The sequence below is a fragment of the Castor canadensis genome, chromosome 6, assembly GCF_047511655.1.
Source record: "Castor canadensis chromosome 6, mCasCan1.hap1v2, whole genome shotgun sequence".
In the NCBI taxonomy this organism is placed as follows: Eukaryota; Metazoa; Chordata; class Mammalia; order Rodentia; family Castoridae; genus Castor; species Castor canadensis.
Window position 1 is genome coordinate 172,676,455 of NC_133391.1, and position 14,907 is coordinate 172,691,361.

The 14,907-nt window shown below is 47.0% G+C and overlaps 1 protein-coding gene across 1 annotated transcript; it reads left to right on the forward strand.

The window, feature by feature from the left end:
- The first annotated feature begins 3,058 nt into the window (after nt 1-3,058).
- On the forward strand, nt 3,059-9,617 carry Med10 (mediator complex subunit 10). The gene is made up of 4 exons (XM_020175390.2): nt 3,059-3,278; nt 4,143-4,226; nt 6,785-6,887; nt 9,059-9,617. Exons 1-4 carry the CDS (start codon nt 3,157-3,159, stop codon nt 9,155-9,157), a joined length of 408 nt encoding a protein of 135 aa, XP_020030979.1. The 5' UTR covers nt 3,059-3,156; the 3' UTR covers nt 9,158-9,617.
- The last annotated feature ends 5,290 nt before the right edge of the window (nt 9,618-14,907 follow it).

Consider the following 14,907-nt stretch of genomic DNA (forward strand, 5'->3'; position numbering starts at 1 on the left):
ATGTGGACATTGACATGCACAGAGGAGAAGGTCATACCTAGACAGAGGTGGAGATCAAGTCATCTGTCCCTAAGCCCTGGAGCAGCAAGACTGCAAGCAAAGCACCAGGAGCTGGAGGAGAGGCGGGCAGAGGGCATTGCAAATCTTCAGAATGAGGCACCACTGTGGCACCTTGACTTCCAGCCTCTAGAACTGTGGAGTAAGCTGCTTAGTCTCTAGTATTTCACCACAGTATTTTGGCCAACCCCAAAAGTGCCATGGTAACAGACACAAGGTGCTGTATCCATAGGGCAGTGGAGGGCAAGGAAAAGCAGCTGTGTAGAACACTTCTGTGGAGAAATTGGTCCTCCCACAGCCCATACACACGTGTGCCAGGCAGCAAAACAACCTACTCGGTGCTGAGAATAGACAGAAGAGGGACATGGCAGATGCAGTCTTAAGATAAAGCCACAGAAGCACAGATGTCTCTACATGTGTGGAAGGCATGTTGCTGCCAGGCCCTAGTCTACAGAAAAGAATGACTTCTGGAGAATTACACCTGCTGAGAAAAACATACAAACTTTGATTTCTCTCCGCCATTTTCTCTGCCTCCTTTAATTAGTCTTCAGATGAACAAAAGCTGTTTATTGAAGGAGTTCATATATGTTTTAGGCTCCAGGGGATGAGTAAGATTAGAATACTGTCCTCAAAAGTACTTACACTATAGCTGTGAAGATAACTATCTTAGTACATTTTCTGATGTGATAAGGAAATCTCTGAGGCTGGGTGACTTATACAGAGGGTTATTTGGTTCATGATTCTGGTGACTGGAGGTCCAAACACCATGGTGCTTGTGTGCTGGTGACAGCTGGCTGCATCACAACGTAGTGGAGAGGCAGAAAGGGAAATGGCCATGTGCAGAAGGGAAAAAGTAGTCACATGGTGAGAGAGGAAGCAAGAAAGCTGGGAGGGGTCAGCCTTGCTCTTTTACAACTATCTGCTCTCAAGGAACAAATCCACTCCCTGGAGATAGCATTAACTTCTCCATAAGGGGGTACCCCGTCTGACATAACTGCCTTGCACTAGGCCTCACACCCTAAAGGCTCAACCACCTCAGCATCCCCACACTGGGCACCTTTGGGGAAATGAGCACTTCCGAACCATAGCACTAAGGTATAAAAGACCCAGGAAATGCTCCATTTCAGGAGGCACACAGAGGTCCACTGTCAAGTAGCTGAGTGCTGCTTCCTTTGACTCTTCCCACACTGGCCCTGTCTCCTCTACAATACTGAATAATTGAGGTGGCAAAAAGAGTCTGGCTATAGTCATGACTTCAACAGCAATGTTTTCAAGTTTCGCTCTTGAGTCTTGTGCCTTCTAAAAGTGTTTGATAGCTTCATTTATCAGGCTTATAAATTTCCTTTCTACTCTCAATTTTTTTTCAGAGGTTTCTTTTTTAAAAAATCATGAACATTGTTGAATCTTATCAAATGTCTATTTTTAAAGTCTGAAATATTTTTCTCATTTATTCCTTAATAGGCTTAGTTATGTGAGTAGATTTTTAAAGCTATTTAATCATTCATGCGATCCTGGGAAAATCCCAATGGGCTGATTTTTTTTTTTTAATGTGATGAGTGACAAGTTGTATTTTTCACAAATGGCTTCGAGAAGAGCTCCCCTCTCACCTGTTCTTCAGACAATAGACTTCTCATTCCACTGAGAGGCTGAATTGGGGTTCCCTTGCTGTGACTCTAAAATGTGCTGTGGCTGCGGCGAGACTTCCAAGGTCAGGTCAGAGGTGGGACTGCTTCAGCCTGCTCCTCTGGAGCTGGTGCTTCTGGCATCCAGCCACTCTGAGGACAGAAAGCCTCCGAGTCGCACAGACACCTGCCTACCTGGAGGGGAACTGTGGTCTGCAGCCCACAGCCCAGTGAGGCTGCCAGCTGACATCCAGAATCAGTGTGGCGGTGTTTGAGTGAACTGTCACAAAAGCAGGTCCTCCAGCCTTAGTGAAGCCAGCTCAGCTAAAGTGACCAGAAATGAAGGCATGTATGAAGGCCAGGCTTAGGCCCCATCACGGGCTTGTGAGTAAAATAAAAAGTGAACTTGATATAAGCCACTAAGTTTTGAAGACATTTGTTATGCAGCAATACATAACTGAGGTGTGAAAACTGCTTCTATTTGCTAATATTTAATTTATGATTTTTGCATCTGTTTTCCTAAGGAAGATCGACCTCCATTTTCTTTTCTTGTACTTGCCTTTGAGTTCTGATTTTCAAGTCAGAGTTGTATTGTCTTTTCAAAATGAGCTGAAATGTGTTTCTTCCTTTTGTAGTCTTGAAAGAGTGTGGGTAAGCTTGAATGTTTGTACTTTAATGTTTGATTAAAAAAAACTAGGGCAAAAAGCTATCTGGATTCATGCATTTTCTTTCATTGAGAGTTTTGCCCACTGGCCAAAATTCTGATTCCTATTCTGATTTCCTATTATTTCTTAAGTTAATTTTAGGATTTTCTTAGAAAATTGCCCACGTCCTCCAAGCTCTCAAAATTATGAGCACACAAGTGTCACTGTGACTAAATTATGTTCCCTCACTCATTCACATCAGCGTTCGCTCCTCTCGCTCTTTTTCTGATGAAACCTGCCAAAAGCTGCCTATTTGAGTTATCTTCTGAATAATCAGCTTTTCATTATTCGTCTTTGTTGCTTTTAAGACACTAGAAAGAAACGAACGAAATGGTTTTCATTTCAATCAGCATTTTATTACGCCTTTCCATGTGTGTTTTGTACATCTGATTTCTCTCCTGATTTCTTTTTTTCACCTTTTCCAGGTTATTTTCCCTCTGCGGACCCGAGAGTTCCCTCAACTGCTCACCTGCCAGTTAGAGGGCTGGCCTCCCCACGCCCGCGCCGTGCCCCGCCCTAGCTCCGCCCCCAACCCCGCCCCACGAGCTCTGCCCAATAGAGAGCCCGCCCCTCGCCTAGACCCCGCCCCCAAGTCCCCGCCCAGTAGAGAGCCCGCCCCTCGCCGCGCCCTCACCGAAGTCCCGCCCGGCCGTGAGGCCCCGCCCACTAGGAAACGGAAGTGGTGGAGGCCCGGACGGAAGCAGGAAGTGGGAACGCAGGCCCAAACCTGAGACCTCGGGCTGCGGCTGCGGAGGTGGTGTCGGGCCGGGCCAATGGCGGAGAAGTTTGACCACCTGGAGGAGCACCTGGAGAAGTTCGTGGAGAACATTCGGCAGCTCGGCATCATCGTTAGTGACTTCCAACCCAGCAGCCAGACGGGGCTCAACCAGAAGCTGTGAGTGGCGGCCCCGGGTGTCCTGTCCCGGTCGGGCTCTGTCCAGGGGTGGGGCCCACTGCCACCTCCTCCTTCCCGCATTCCTTGCTGGAACCTTTTCCCGAGGGCCGGGTGGAGACGGAGGCCTGGCCGGAAGATAACTGCGGTTTCGAGGCCCCCTCTGGGGAGTAAGGCTTCTTATTCAGGCCCCCCACCCCGGGGGCGACCCCGTCCTGGAGCCCCGGGGAGTTCCTGGCGACCCAGAGGGGAGGCGGGCTCCACGGTGAGCGGGGCCTGGCCCTGAGCGGCGGGGGACAGGGCCGTGAGAAAGGCCGCAGGGTTTGTTGATCTGTATTTGACACCAGCCTGCTGCTGGTCATACTGCTCGGCCGTGCAGAAAAGCAAACACATGCAGTGGACAAGGGATCACCGTTTTGTAGGGCACAGACGTGCGGGTAATTGCGACTGGGTTACACTCCCCAGTGCTGTAGGAACAGCCAGAAACTGGGCCTGCCGGCCATGAAAAGTGGCCTTCGTGGGAACTGAAGTTGATCCAGGCAGAAATGGCTTCCTTCTAACCTCGAGTATGGGTGCAAAGACTGGGCAAACGATTTTGAGAGGTTCATGTTTTTCATCTGATTTTCGAAAACGTTGATTCTCTCCACACATCCTATATTGACAAGTTCCAGGTTAGAAAGGAAAAACAAAAGTTTCCGGAGGGTATTTTCATAACTCTGTAGGTGTCCCACCAGCTTTGTGGCTAACCCGGTGACCCGTGCAGGTGTGAGGATCACTTGTGTGGAGCCCAGTGGCCAGGTGGCTGTGTAGATGGTGTATATGCTGTCCTCTGAATTAACCAAATGCCAATTTCTGCCTTTCCCTCAGGAATTTTATTGTTACTGGCTTACAGGATATCGACAAGTGCAGACAGCAGCTTCATGATATCACTGTGCCTTTAGAAGTTTTTGAGTAAGTATCATGCTTGTACAGCATTGGGCATAACTCTTGTTTAGTCATGGTGTGAGTGACTTCTTCAGTCACTGTTTGAATGCTTGCTGTGTGCTAGGTACACAGCCTAGGTACTGTGGATTTGCCAGTGGAGAAAACTGACAAAAATACCAGCCCTCATGGAACTTAATATATCAGTGGGATTTTGAAAATTAAGGAAAAAAAAAAAGAATCTTCCCAATGTTGTATTGCTGAAAAAAAAAATCACATGAAAATAAAGTAATAAATTAATAAAAAAAGCTTACTAAATATGTGAAAATATCACAGACTTCCAAGACCTATGGAAAAAAGTGTACAGGAAGAACATTACATAATTTCCTTTTTTCCCCTAGTGGTTAAATGTCTTGTGTTGGCAAATTACAAATAAAAAAAAAATTACAGCCAGGAAGAAACTGAAAAGTAATGTGGCCTACTGTTTCCTAAGCTGCCTTTGGTGTGCTGGTTGTGGGAGATGATAGTAGTTTCCATGTTGGAAGAAGAAGAAAGGTGCTAATTCAGATACCTTTGGGAAAGAGCTCTCTGCCAGGGAGAGTCTTGGGCATCTGTCACAGCATGGCCTTAAGGACACCTACAGGAAGTAAACTGTCTAAGTTTTAAGTGTGGGTTTTATCATACTGGTTCAATCATGGTCCTGATTTCACACCTGGGAGAACTGAGTAACTGAAATAGGCTGCTTAGCTAGCAAGGATCAGAGTGAAGACTGAGCCTCAGGACTTGTCCTCTGTGCTAGCATCCTTTTCTCTGTGCAGTGCAGCCTTTCCCTCCGGCACTGCCTTGGAACATTCCAGTACTTTTTGCAGCAAAAGTGGTTTCTTTGAACAAAGAAGAAAAAGTTGTGATTTTCTAATCTGAAAGACCAGAGCTAGACACAGGACATAGAGGTTGCAGTGTTCCGGATCTCTGCTGCTGATCACATGCCACAGGCTCTCTGCCTGTTCTCAGTCAGCACTACAGAGGCCTCAGTCTTCAGGTGGGGTGAAGGTCGTGTGTAGTGTGTGTGTGTGGCGGGAGGAGCGTAGCTCTGGACTCTGGTGATGGCCTCCTGCCTGTGAAGTCGGAATGTGAGTCCTTAGTGCTGCTGCTGCTGATGTGAATGAGATGGGCAAATGGCAGCTGACTCTGTGGGTCTTCTCAGGTGGGGCAGATGAAAGGAGGACCAAGAGGGAGCAGCACAGACACTAGCAGGCAGAAGAGCAGAATTCATCTGGGGTCCCAGGAAGAGGATGGTCTGTGAGCCCTAAGTAGCAGGTGCTAGGAGTTTATTTGTAAACCTTCAGGCGATGTGAGCACAGTATAGGAGGAATTTCCAGGCCCCCAGCGGCATTGTTAGCACCCACTTTTTCAGACACATGAACTGTCTGTAGTAAGGTAAAAATAAACCTCAAAGTGGGATTCAACTTTTGGTTCTTATGAGAGCCCCACCTGAGTAAGATGTCCTTGCTGTTGACAAGACAGTTTTTATTTAGGACACAAGAAATGATCAGCCTGTTGGATTTTCTTCTTTTCTTTGGAAGTGGATGGATTTTGTTTGAATTAACCATAATTTTCCTTCTTTCATTACATCGTTTTAGAGACATTGAAATAAAATGGAATTTCTAGAAATTGTTATTTGTGTTTGGCTATCTGTCACAAAGGCCGATTCTTATACCACTGACAACTTATGGGGTCATTAATCAGAAGTAATTTTTTCTGCTCTAGTTTAAAAAAATGAACTTGATGTCATGGTGGTCTTATTTATCTCTTTATAATAAGTGATTCAATTTACCTGAATCATGAAGATTTCTTCTCTTCAGGATACAGAAATAGCCAGGTAGTCTGTCACTGGTAAAATCTGGGTATTGATCTAGGGAGTGGGTTTCATGACACCTTCAGAATAATGATGGCATTTGAGTAAAGTGTTGAAAATGTCAAGAAATAACTGTAGAGAGTCTCTGATGTATTTAGGTGTATTTAATTATGGTACACTGAGTAAGTCCTTCCCCTTGGGTTCCTGGGGAGACTGGGGCATGGGGCTTTTCGGCCTGTGCCTCCCCTCTTCCTTTCTGGCAGCCCCTGAAACTCCTCTGCTCAGGGTTTCCTGAGCCATGAGGCTAGACATGGAAAGGAGGCCACATCTTATGGGCCTTCTGTGTCACCCAGGCCTGAGGGCCTGTGTCCTTTCAATGTTCTTTTGTAAGGAGCTTCCTCACTTCACAGGACAGGTTGTGAGGATCACAAAGGTACTAGCATGAAAGCATTTTGAGTAATACAAATGTAAAGTGTTCTGATTTGTGAAGCTTTCTTGGGTTTATAATTGTTACTTGATTTCATAAGTTATTTAAGAAATAATATAAAGTGGTTATAGAATTGAGAGAAGCTTAATTCACTGGGGACCTAGAATTCATGGACCCTTTTTTATCTAAGCATGTGAAAGCAAATGTAGTGAACCTTTTTTTTTTTTTTTTTTAATTTTTTGGCATAGTTCTCAGAAAACTGAGAGTAGGGATCATCATGTTAACTCAGATGTTCCATGTTTCCAGATATATAGATCAAGGTCGAAACCCCCAACTCTACACCAAAGAGTGCCTGGAGAGGGCTCTAGCCAAAAATGAACAAGTTAAAGGCAAGATTGACACAATGAAGGTAAGACTCAGAAAGAAAGTAATGTCAGAATGTAACTGAAAAGAGACACTTAGCAAAATGTGGTTAATAGACTTTGCCATAGTTGCTAGACTTGACTATTTCCCAGTGTGACACAACTGAGATTTCTGAGGTGGGTAGCAGGTAATTAAATGTCAGTGAGCCATGTAGGAGAGTAAAGCACACAGAGTAATGAGCTGTTCACTTTTACAATTGGTAGCTGTCCCTGTCTAGCTGATTGTTTTCACTTTTCTAAGACTTTCTGTCGATCTCTGTTTTGTACTTTGGTGCATCGTATTTTCTGTTGTGTTTCTGTACTGATTCTGTGTGGCGAAGGCCTTCCCTGTGTTCATGGTTCTTTGGCTTAGAGGATTCTCAAATGCTTCTTTTCTTGACTTTCTCCAGTGATTGTCTCTAGCTTTTAGTCTCCTGACTACTACAGAGAACTTGGTTTTGCTTTGCCTCGATTAGATTTAGAGCTCTGTGTCTTAAACATGAAATACATGATTTTTCTTACTTAAATTGACTGAAATATGATTTAAATTGGTGTTTGTGTGGCCTCCAGGGTCTATACTGTGGCCAGCAGCAGGAGTCCTGCTCATTCTGGGCTTCACTAGCCACCAAACCATTCTCCTGTGCTCTTTTCCTGTGCTATCACCTCAGCTTTGGAATTATTCCTGTTCTGCTTACACGGGTGACTCCTGGTCTCAGCTTATTTTACCTCCTCTGAGAGGCCTTTTGGCCCAGCAGCCTTCTCTGAAGTTTCTTTCCTGAGCATGTTGAGTTAGGGCTGCTTTCTGTCTTCTTTCTTCTGTTTACTGTGTCCTCTACCTTCTGGTCAACTCTAGTACTATGGGGCAGTTGTGTTCTGTTCCTGGTGCTGCCTGGTGCCCACCTTGTGCAGCTCAGCATGGGTGTGCTTGGCTGTGTGTGATATATGTAGGCGGATTGGTCGCAGAGAGGACTTCTGGTGCTCAGAAGGCTCTGGCTGAGTGGGAGGAGAGAGGGAGGGGCTCTGTCAGGAGACCTGCCTGTAACAGCCACGAGGCTTCCCAAATGTCATCCAGGTGATGCTGTTGGTGGTAACTAGAGGGTCCTGGAAATGGGGTTTCACCCTAGTTATTTGTCTGATGCCCACAGTGCCATCTCTCATGTCAATTTGGGGTTGAGAAACTTGAATTTGGTGAGGCCTTTAGGATGTAGGACCATTTGGTCAGCAGTGAGTTGTGGTTTTGATATCCTGTTGTCTACTGCTTTGTTCAGAAGAAATCGTCTCTGTGGACACCATGGTAGTCCACAGGGCCAAGCCCTCCAGTCCTACCCAGCATCAGTTAGACCCACTGCTAAAGCCCATGCAGGAGCACCCTGGCAAGGGATGCACAGCTGTGCTGGGTCTGCCCCATGTGCCGTGGCATTCACGGTCATTGATCTGAGATCTGTGAAAGTCTCCAGGTGGATCACCTGTTTAAACTTTAGAAATTTTATGTTAAATAGTTTTTGTACTGTTGAAGTGAAGAACTCCTTTGAAAATTTATTCTGAAATGGCAGTGTTTTTATAGTTATTCCAGTGTGTCTCTTTTTACTTTGGCTCTTAAGAATGAAGGTCTTGAGAAGCTTGTTAACTGTTCTCAAAGTTTTGAGATATGACAGATGTTATGCTGACAGTAGGCTCAAGAAGCTGGCATTTGCGATAGATGATGTATTTCCAGGTGCTTTGAAAGCTTTTCATGGCGCTGCTTGCACACAGTGAGTTTGATGTAATTCCTGTGAATAATTGCTTAACTAAATATTATTTCAAATTCCGGTTACACGTTCTGTCTGCAAAAGTCATTTCCACCTGTGTGGCTGGCTCCTTCCGAGAGGTGCTTTTTCTTTTCATGTAAGCAAGAGAAGAGAAGAAGGAGCCATGGTAAAGGTGAGCTCCTCTTTCAGGAGTTGATGGTGTGTCTGTGCCAGCGCTGCAGACACTCTTGTTATTGGCTCTTCAGGTGTTGCATTCATGGAAAGCGAGTGGCACACAAGCCGGCAGCTTGTGTTGAGGAAAGCCTGGTTCCATTCTCCTGGGGGCTTGATTGAGTTTGAGGGCTTGCTGTGTGGAGGGGGCGCGTGTAGTCATTAATTTGGATGATGGGTCCCAGATGCAGATTTTTTTTAACTGTTATTTTTCTTAATAGAAATTTAAAAGCCTATTGATTCAAGAACTTTCTAAAGTGTTTCCAGAAGACATGGCTAAGTATCGGAGCATCCGGGGGGAGGACCATCCCCCTTCCTAAATGTGTGAAGACTCCTGTGTCCTTCATGAATTGCTGGGACTGAGCCAGCAAGGAGGCTGACCATCAGTGCCCATGTGCCTTCCTCCCATGTGGACTGGTCCTCTGCTCAGCCCCCATCTCCCTCGTTGGATATCATGGGATGGCAGGACTGGAGGAGGAGCAGAGCTGTGCCCAGCTGTCACTGCAGCCTCAGACTGGTGCCCCATATCCTCAAGGCAATTCCTGTCATTCTCTCAATGGGCAAACGGCAGGAAACAGTCCTGAAAGTAGTAAATACGATTGGTATTCTACCTGATAGTTTTCTTTTTATGTACTCTTTCTGTTCCATTCTATTACGGTATCAGAAAGCTTAAAAATTGGTTTTATATTTTACATTTTCAAGTGTAGTACATAAAGATGTGTAGCTGTTTTCATGGATTTCAATTAGATGTGCTTATAATAAAATCTTTTAAGTATTGTATGGCTCATTCCATGTTATTATTACAACATTTTTTACAAGATAAACAGTTATTTTCCCAAAGTGTTAGTGATGTTCATAAAACACTTGCTCTCCAGGCACTTAGGCAGGAAGAGCTAAAGCAAAATGCAGAATGATGGGTTTTCCTACGGCTGCTTTCATGGACACTTTTACAAGAACGGAAGAACCCAGACTTGTGGCACTGCTTGGAAGGCCCTTTGGGGCAGTGTATCTCAGCCTTTGCTGTGTGTGCTGACCACATGTAGACATTGTTAATTGCAGCTTTGGGTTCAGCAGGTCTGGGGGCTGTGAGAGCTGCCTTTCTCATGAGCCCTCAGTGGGGCTTAGGCTGGAGCTCCTGCAGCAGGATGGCAGGGCTGGCTGTTGTAAGGGTAGGGTCCTGCTCAGGGCTCAGTGAGTCTCAGGCTTTAGGATGGGGCTGAGAATCTGCATGGTTATTGCGCTTCCTGTAACTCTGGGCATGCTTAGATTGAGGAATGTGTAACAAAATGTCACAAAAGAGGTAGTTTAACAAAATATGTTTCCCACAGTTCTGTAGTTCCAAGATAACCTCAAGATGGTCTTTTGCTGTGTTGTTCATAAAAGGAAAAATAAAGTACCTTGAGTGCCCATCAGCAATGGCAGAGATAACTGATGGTTTATTTGTTGGAGTGCTAGCCAGTGATTAGGAAAAATGAGGAAAAATGGTTATCGATAGAGAAGGGTCATCAAGATATAGTATGTAATTACAAAACATGGTTGTTCAGGAATCATTAACTAAGGGTCTATGTGCTCTGAGCTGTGTTTGAGTAGGAGTTTCTCCATCAGTCTCCTAACCATTGGGCTCATTCCAGGCCCCTTCCTGGGTAGCTGTAATAGGTCCTCTCTTTCCTCCCAAGCAATGCACTCTGCTGGACCATTCAGAGTTGGGTTCTTCCAAGAGGCTTTCGTTACCCTCCTCTGCCCTGGGCACGCTTATCCACCTCATGGCTTCAGTTGCAATCTTGGGTCAAAATTCCAGGTTTACACCAGTGCCTACATCCCAAGTCCTTCCCACTCAGTCTAGTGCTCACACTGTCCACGTGACTGTCCCCAGAAGCCTCAAGCTTGGTGTCCCTGGAGCTTGGACTAACATCTTTTCCCCAGAAAACAGTTCTATCTTCTTCCTTTCATTGACTTGCATCATCTTTGCCTCCTTTCTTTCACTCCCACTTCTGTCCTCAGGATGAACCCCCCCCAAGTCTTCTGAATTTCCCATTTTCTTCCTTTGCTTTTTTTCTTTTCTTGTTTCCTTTCTCTTTTTCAACCAGCCATACTAGTCTTTCATCCTCTAGTCCAGTATACCACATGCCTGCCTTCACAAAGGCCTCCTCCTCACCTGGCCAGGCTCTCCATACTCAGGCCAGGTTGTACAATATAAAGACACTTCAGTAGCTCACCCAGACCTCAGGCCAGCACTGGTCAAAGTTATAGCAGTGCCAGCCAAGTTTAGAAGTGCTGAGTAGTGCCGTCATACTCAATCCTCTCACTTTACTCTCTTAATGTACCCCACTCCCTGTTTCCAGACTTTCTTTGGGGTACTCTCCTCTCATGGTCATTGGTTATATCCTTATATAATGTACTGTTTCCAACTGTGGTCCCAAAGATGCCATGTCCACATTCTGGTACCTGTGGACAGGGTACCTTACAGAGAGTAAGGTGTTGCAGATGTGATTAGGATAAGGACTTGGAGATGGAAAGTTTTCCTGGTTTTTCAGGTGGGCCCAATGCAATCACCATGGTCATTTCAAGAGGGAGAGAAGAAGTATGGAAGGAAATGAGAGAGAGGCAATGGATGAAGATCCTAAACTGGGTTTGAAGGAAGAAGGGCTGTGAGTAAGGAAGCAGGTGCCCTATAGAAGCTGAAAAAAGCAAGGAACATTCTCCCCTACAACCTTCAGAAGAAAGGCTGCCCTACTGACATCTCGGGACCTGACCTCAAAGCTATAATAGATTCCTGTTTAAGCATGGGGTCATTTGTTATAGCAGCAATATGGAGCAAACTCTCTTACCTGGGCAAACATGAGGTGAGGAACTCGAGATGGAAGATACAATGATAGTAATTGTCTTAGCCTTGTTTAACCTAAGATTCTCGGAGGTAGGAAATCGTCTTACAAAACATTTTGCTGAAAATACTGAATTTGAGGATCTAAGTTTTGATCTGACTTTTGTGAGAATTTTCACTGTTCACTCACCTGAGGTCAAAGGGGCAGCTGGAGGTGGTTCTGAGGGACCCCTGGGAGAGGAAGGGGAAGCAGGGGTTCTGCTTGCTGCCTGGCAAGTGTCTAGGGGCTACCCTAACAAGCCATCATAAACCTGGCACCTGAGATCAGCAGGGAAAGTCACACAGTGAAGAAGGCAGGAATCCTTGCAGATGATCTTGACACACTTCAGCTGGAGGTGGGCAGGACAGGCTGCAGTGCACAGGGATAATGAGGCCAGGGGTGGCTGGCTTGGGCAGCTGGACAGCCATGCACCACCGTGAGGGCCGTGTGGGGCACAGGGAGAGCATCCACCACCTCCCTGGCAGAGCAGAGAGGTGCTCACATTGATGCCCTGGGAGGGGAAGGACTGTAGTGAGGGCCCAAGCTTCCTCCTTGGATACTCAGCCCCCGTGTGTCGGGCTTTTCTCTTCAGCTGGTCAGCAGACAGGTGTGACACACAGGCTCCAGCTTATCATTTACATGAAGCAGTTTCAAAAATTACTCCTTTTTTGGTGCATACAGGCAAACGCAGAGAGATGGAATGCACGCATTCATTTGATTTTAAACCTGCTGAAAAGAGGAGGCGGCTGGGCCAATCCCAGGGCCCTCTGGCTGCACGGTTTCTATGACCCAGACCTTCAGCTTCTGGCTGCTCGGAGTTCCTCACCAGCTCCAGGAGGAGCAGACCCTTAGAAGTCTGCACACCTCAGCTTATAAGCAGCCTAAATGGTATAACCATTTCATTGCAAGGTCAGTTTCTAATCCAGGTGTTTGGTAGACAGCATGTTATTATTTTTCAATGAACATGGTAGTAGCTCTTCAATTTCAACAGACAGAAACCCAGGTCAGCTGGCTTGCCAAGGGTTACATGGCTGACATGGGGGGGGGAAGGAGGAACAAGGTTTCAGCAGCATCCAGACCTCAGCCCTGTGCTGCATCAGTTCTGCCCCTAAAGCTTTTCTGCTCACAGCCTGCATGAGTTTCTTAGGGCTGCTGGACCAACTGCTACAACTTCAGCACAGCCTGAGTGGCAATTTGGAAAAGATCCCTGACTCTTAGGTTTGGGATCCCCAAGCTGGCCATTTGGAGGTATTCTACCCCAGTGGGCAGAGCTTGACGCCCAGCTCCTCCACCTCACCCAGAGCCTTGCAAGCCCTAGCTGCTGAGCCTGTCCCTGCCCCTTCAGTGGCCCTGATGATCCCACGAACTGACTTGTGAGGCAGATGCATCAGCCTCCATGGTGTTGCTGTGAAAGGTGGCATTGGCTGCTACCTCCCTGGAGGCTGAGGTCAACTTCACTGACTCCACAAGAGACACTGACCTGCCTCACCAACTCCTCTCCGTGCAAGCAGAGCTAATGGGAACTGGTCAGTGACTGTCAGGCACCGTGAATAGGTGTAGGGGTGTTACCTTGGTTAAGCTCCAGACCTACTTCCTGAAGTCTCCCACCCCCATTCAGAAGGGAACTGATGCCCAGACAGGGAAGGGGTGGTTTCCAGGGATCCCAGTGGGAGAACTCAGGCTAGATTTTACCAGGTCTGCCACTCAGATGGTCTTAGGTAAGAGGACCACCTTCTTGACCTGGCACGGAGGGTGCTGAGTGGGAGGGAGCGGGGAGTGGAAAGGGTCGGACACATGGTTTGGGGGACGCTGCCTTGTCCTATGACGGGGTCACAAGTGGGTGGCCATGCTAGCAGCAAGTGAGCTAAGAAAACTTGCCTTTCATGGGATCTCTGAGCGCTGTACACTGAATTCACTGGGCTGCTCAGTGCTAGATGGAGGGATAGTGGGAGGTGAGTGGATTGTGAGAAGACACCATATGCAGGAGCAGGTGCAAAGGTGATCACCGCTCCATGTGGAAACCTGCATTCATCTGAGCTGAAAGCCATGTTCGTGCTAGCAGGGACAGAATCCCACGTGAACCTCTGCTCCAGCCCCAGATGCCCAGCTCTGTATAGAAGGTGGTCTTGGAAAAACAGAGCTAGCTAAAGTAATATTAAAGTGATTCATTTCAATAGAGCAAAGTGTGTATATGCGTATATGTGTATCTATGTGTATGTATTTCTGAGCTCCCTCTCTGAGCTGTGTGTGTACATTATGTAACACGGGAAGTCATTCAGTGTGACAGGGAAGTCAGGATAATTTGGGCGGTTGACAGTTGAGGACGTGGGCTCGTGAATGGGAGACTGCATGGAGTTGAAGAGTGTACCCCAACACTCATGCCTACCTTTGATCTCCTATCTCTGCCTCCTGAGTAACTGGGATGACAGCTGTACATCACCATGCCTGGTCCCGGAAGCAGGTTTTGTAGGTGTAAATAGTTAAGTTAAAATGAGGCTAGGCTGGCTTAGAATAAACCTGAATCCCATGACTCGTGTCATCTGAAGATGGTGGCACAGACAAGTGATGCTCCCCTAAGTCAAAGCACAGTGGCGTGCTCTAGGCTCCCTGAGCTGAGAGAATCATGGAGGGCTCTGCCCTGGAGCCTTCAGAGAACACCGCCCCGTGGACACTGGGAACACAAACGTCAGGCAAGCTCCAGAAGTTTGAATAAATTTCTGTTATCTGAAGTCATCCAGCTCATGACAGTTGGTTACAACAGTCCTAGAAAAGTAAGAATCTGAAGAAAGAAGCAGGAGTGGCACAAATGGGTCAGTGCGGGAGAGCTACATCCGTGGGGAGCTCCAGTGCTGAAAGTCAGGGAAGCCTTGTATCAAATAGGTGCTCGCTGACGGTTCGGGTTAGTCGCAGCATGCCTTGCAGCAGGTGCTTGGCCATGGCAAATGCTGGGCTTCTTACTAAACCAAAATCTCTCCCCTTTCATGCCAGTTCTGTTGGGGGCTGCCCACTGAGAACCCCTCCAGCTTGGCTGAACCTCTGAGCCCTGACTGGGCTGCCCTCATTGAGATACAGGGACGGGGGTGGGGGTGGGGGTCCTGTGCTGTTGGCTGAAGGAGCAGCCTGGGTGGAGGAGGAGGCATGGAGGCCCTGCAGGCTGCAGGTGTGGCCCTCCTGGGGCTGCTGTCTAGCTAGAGCTGGGCAACAGGTTC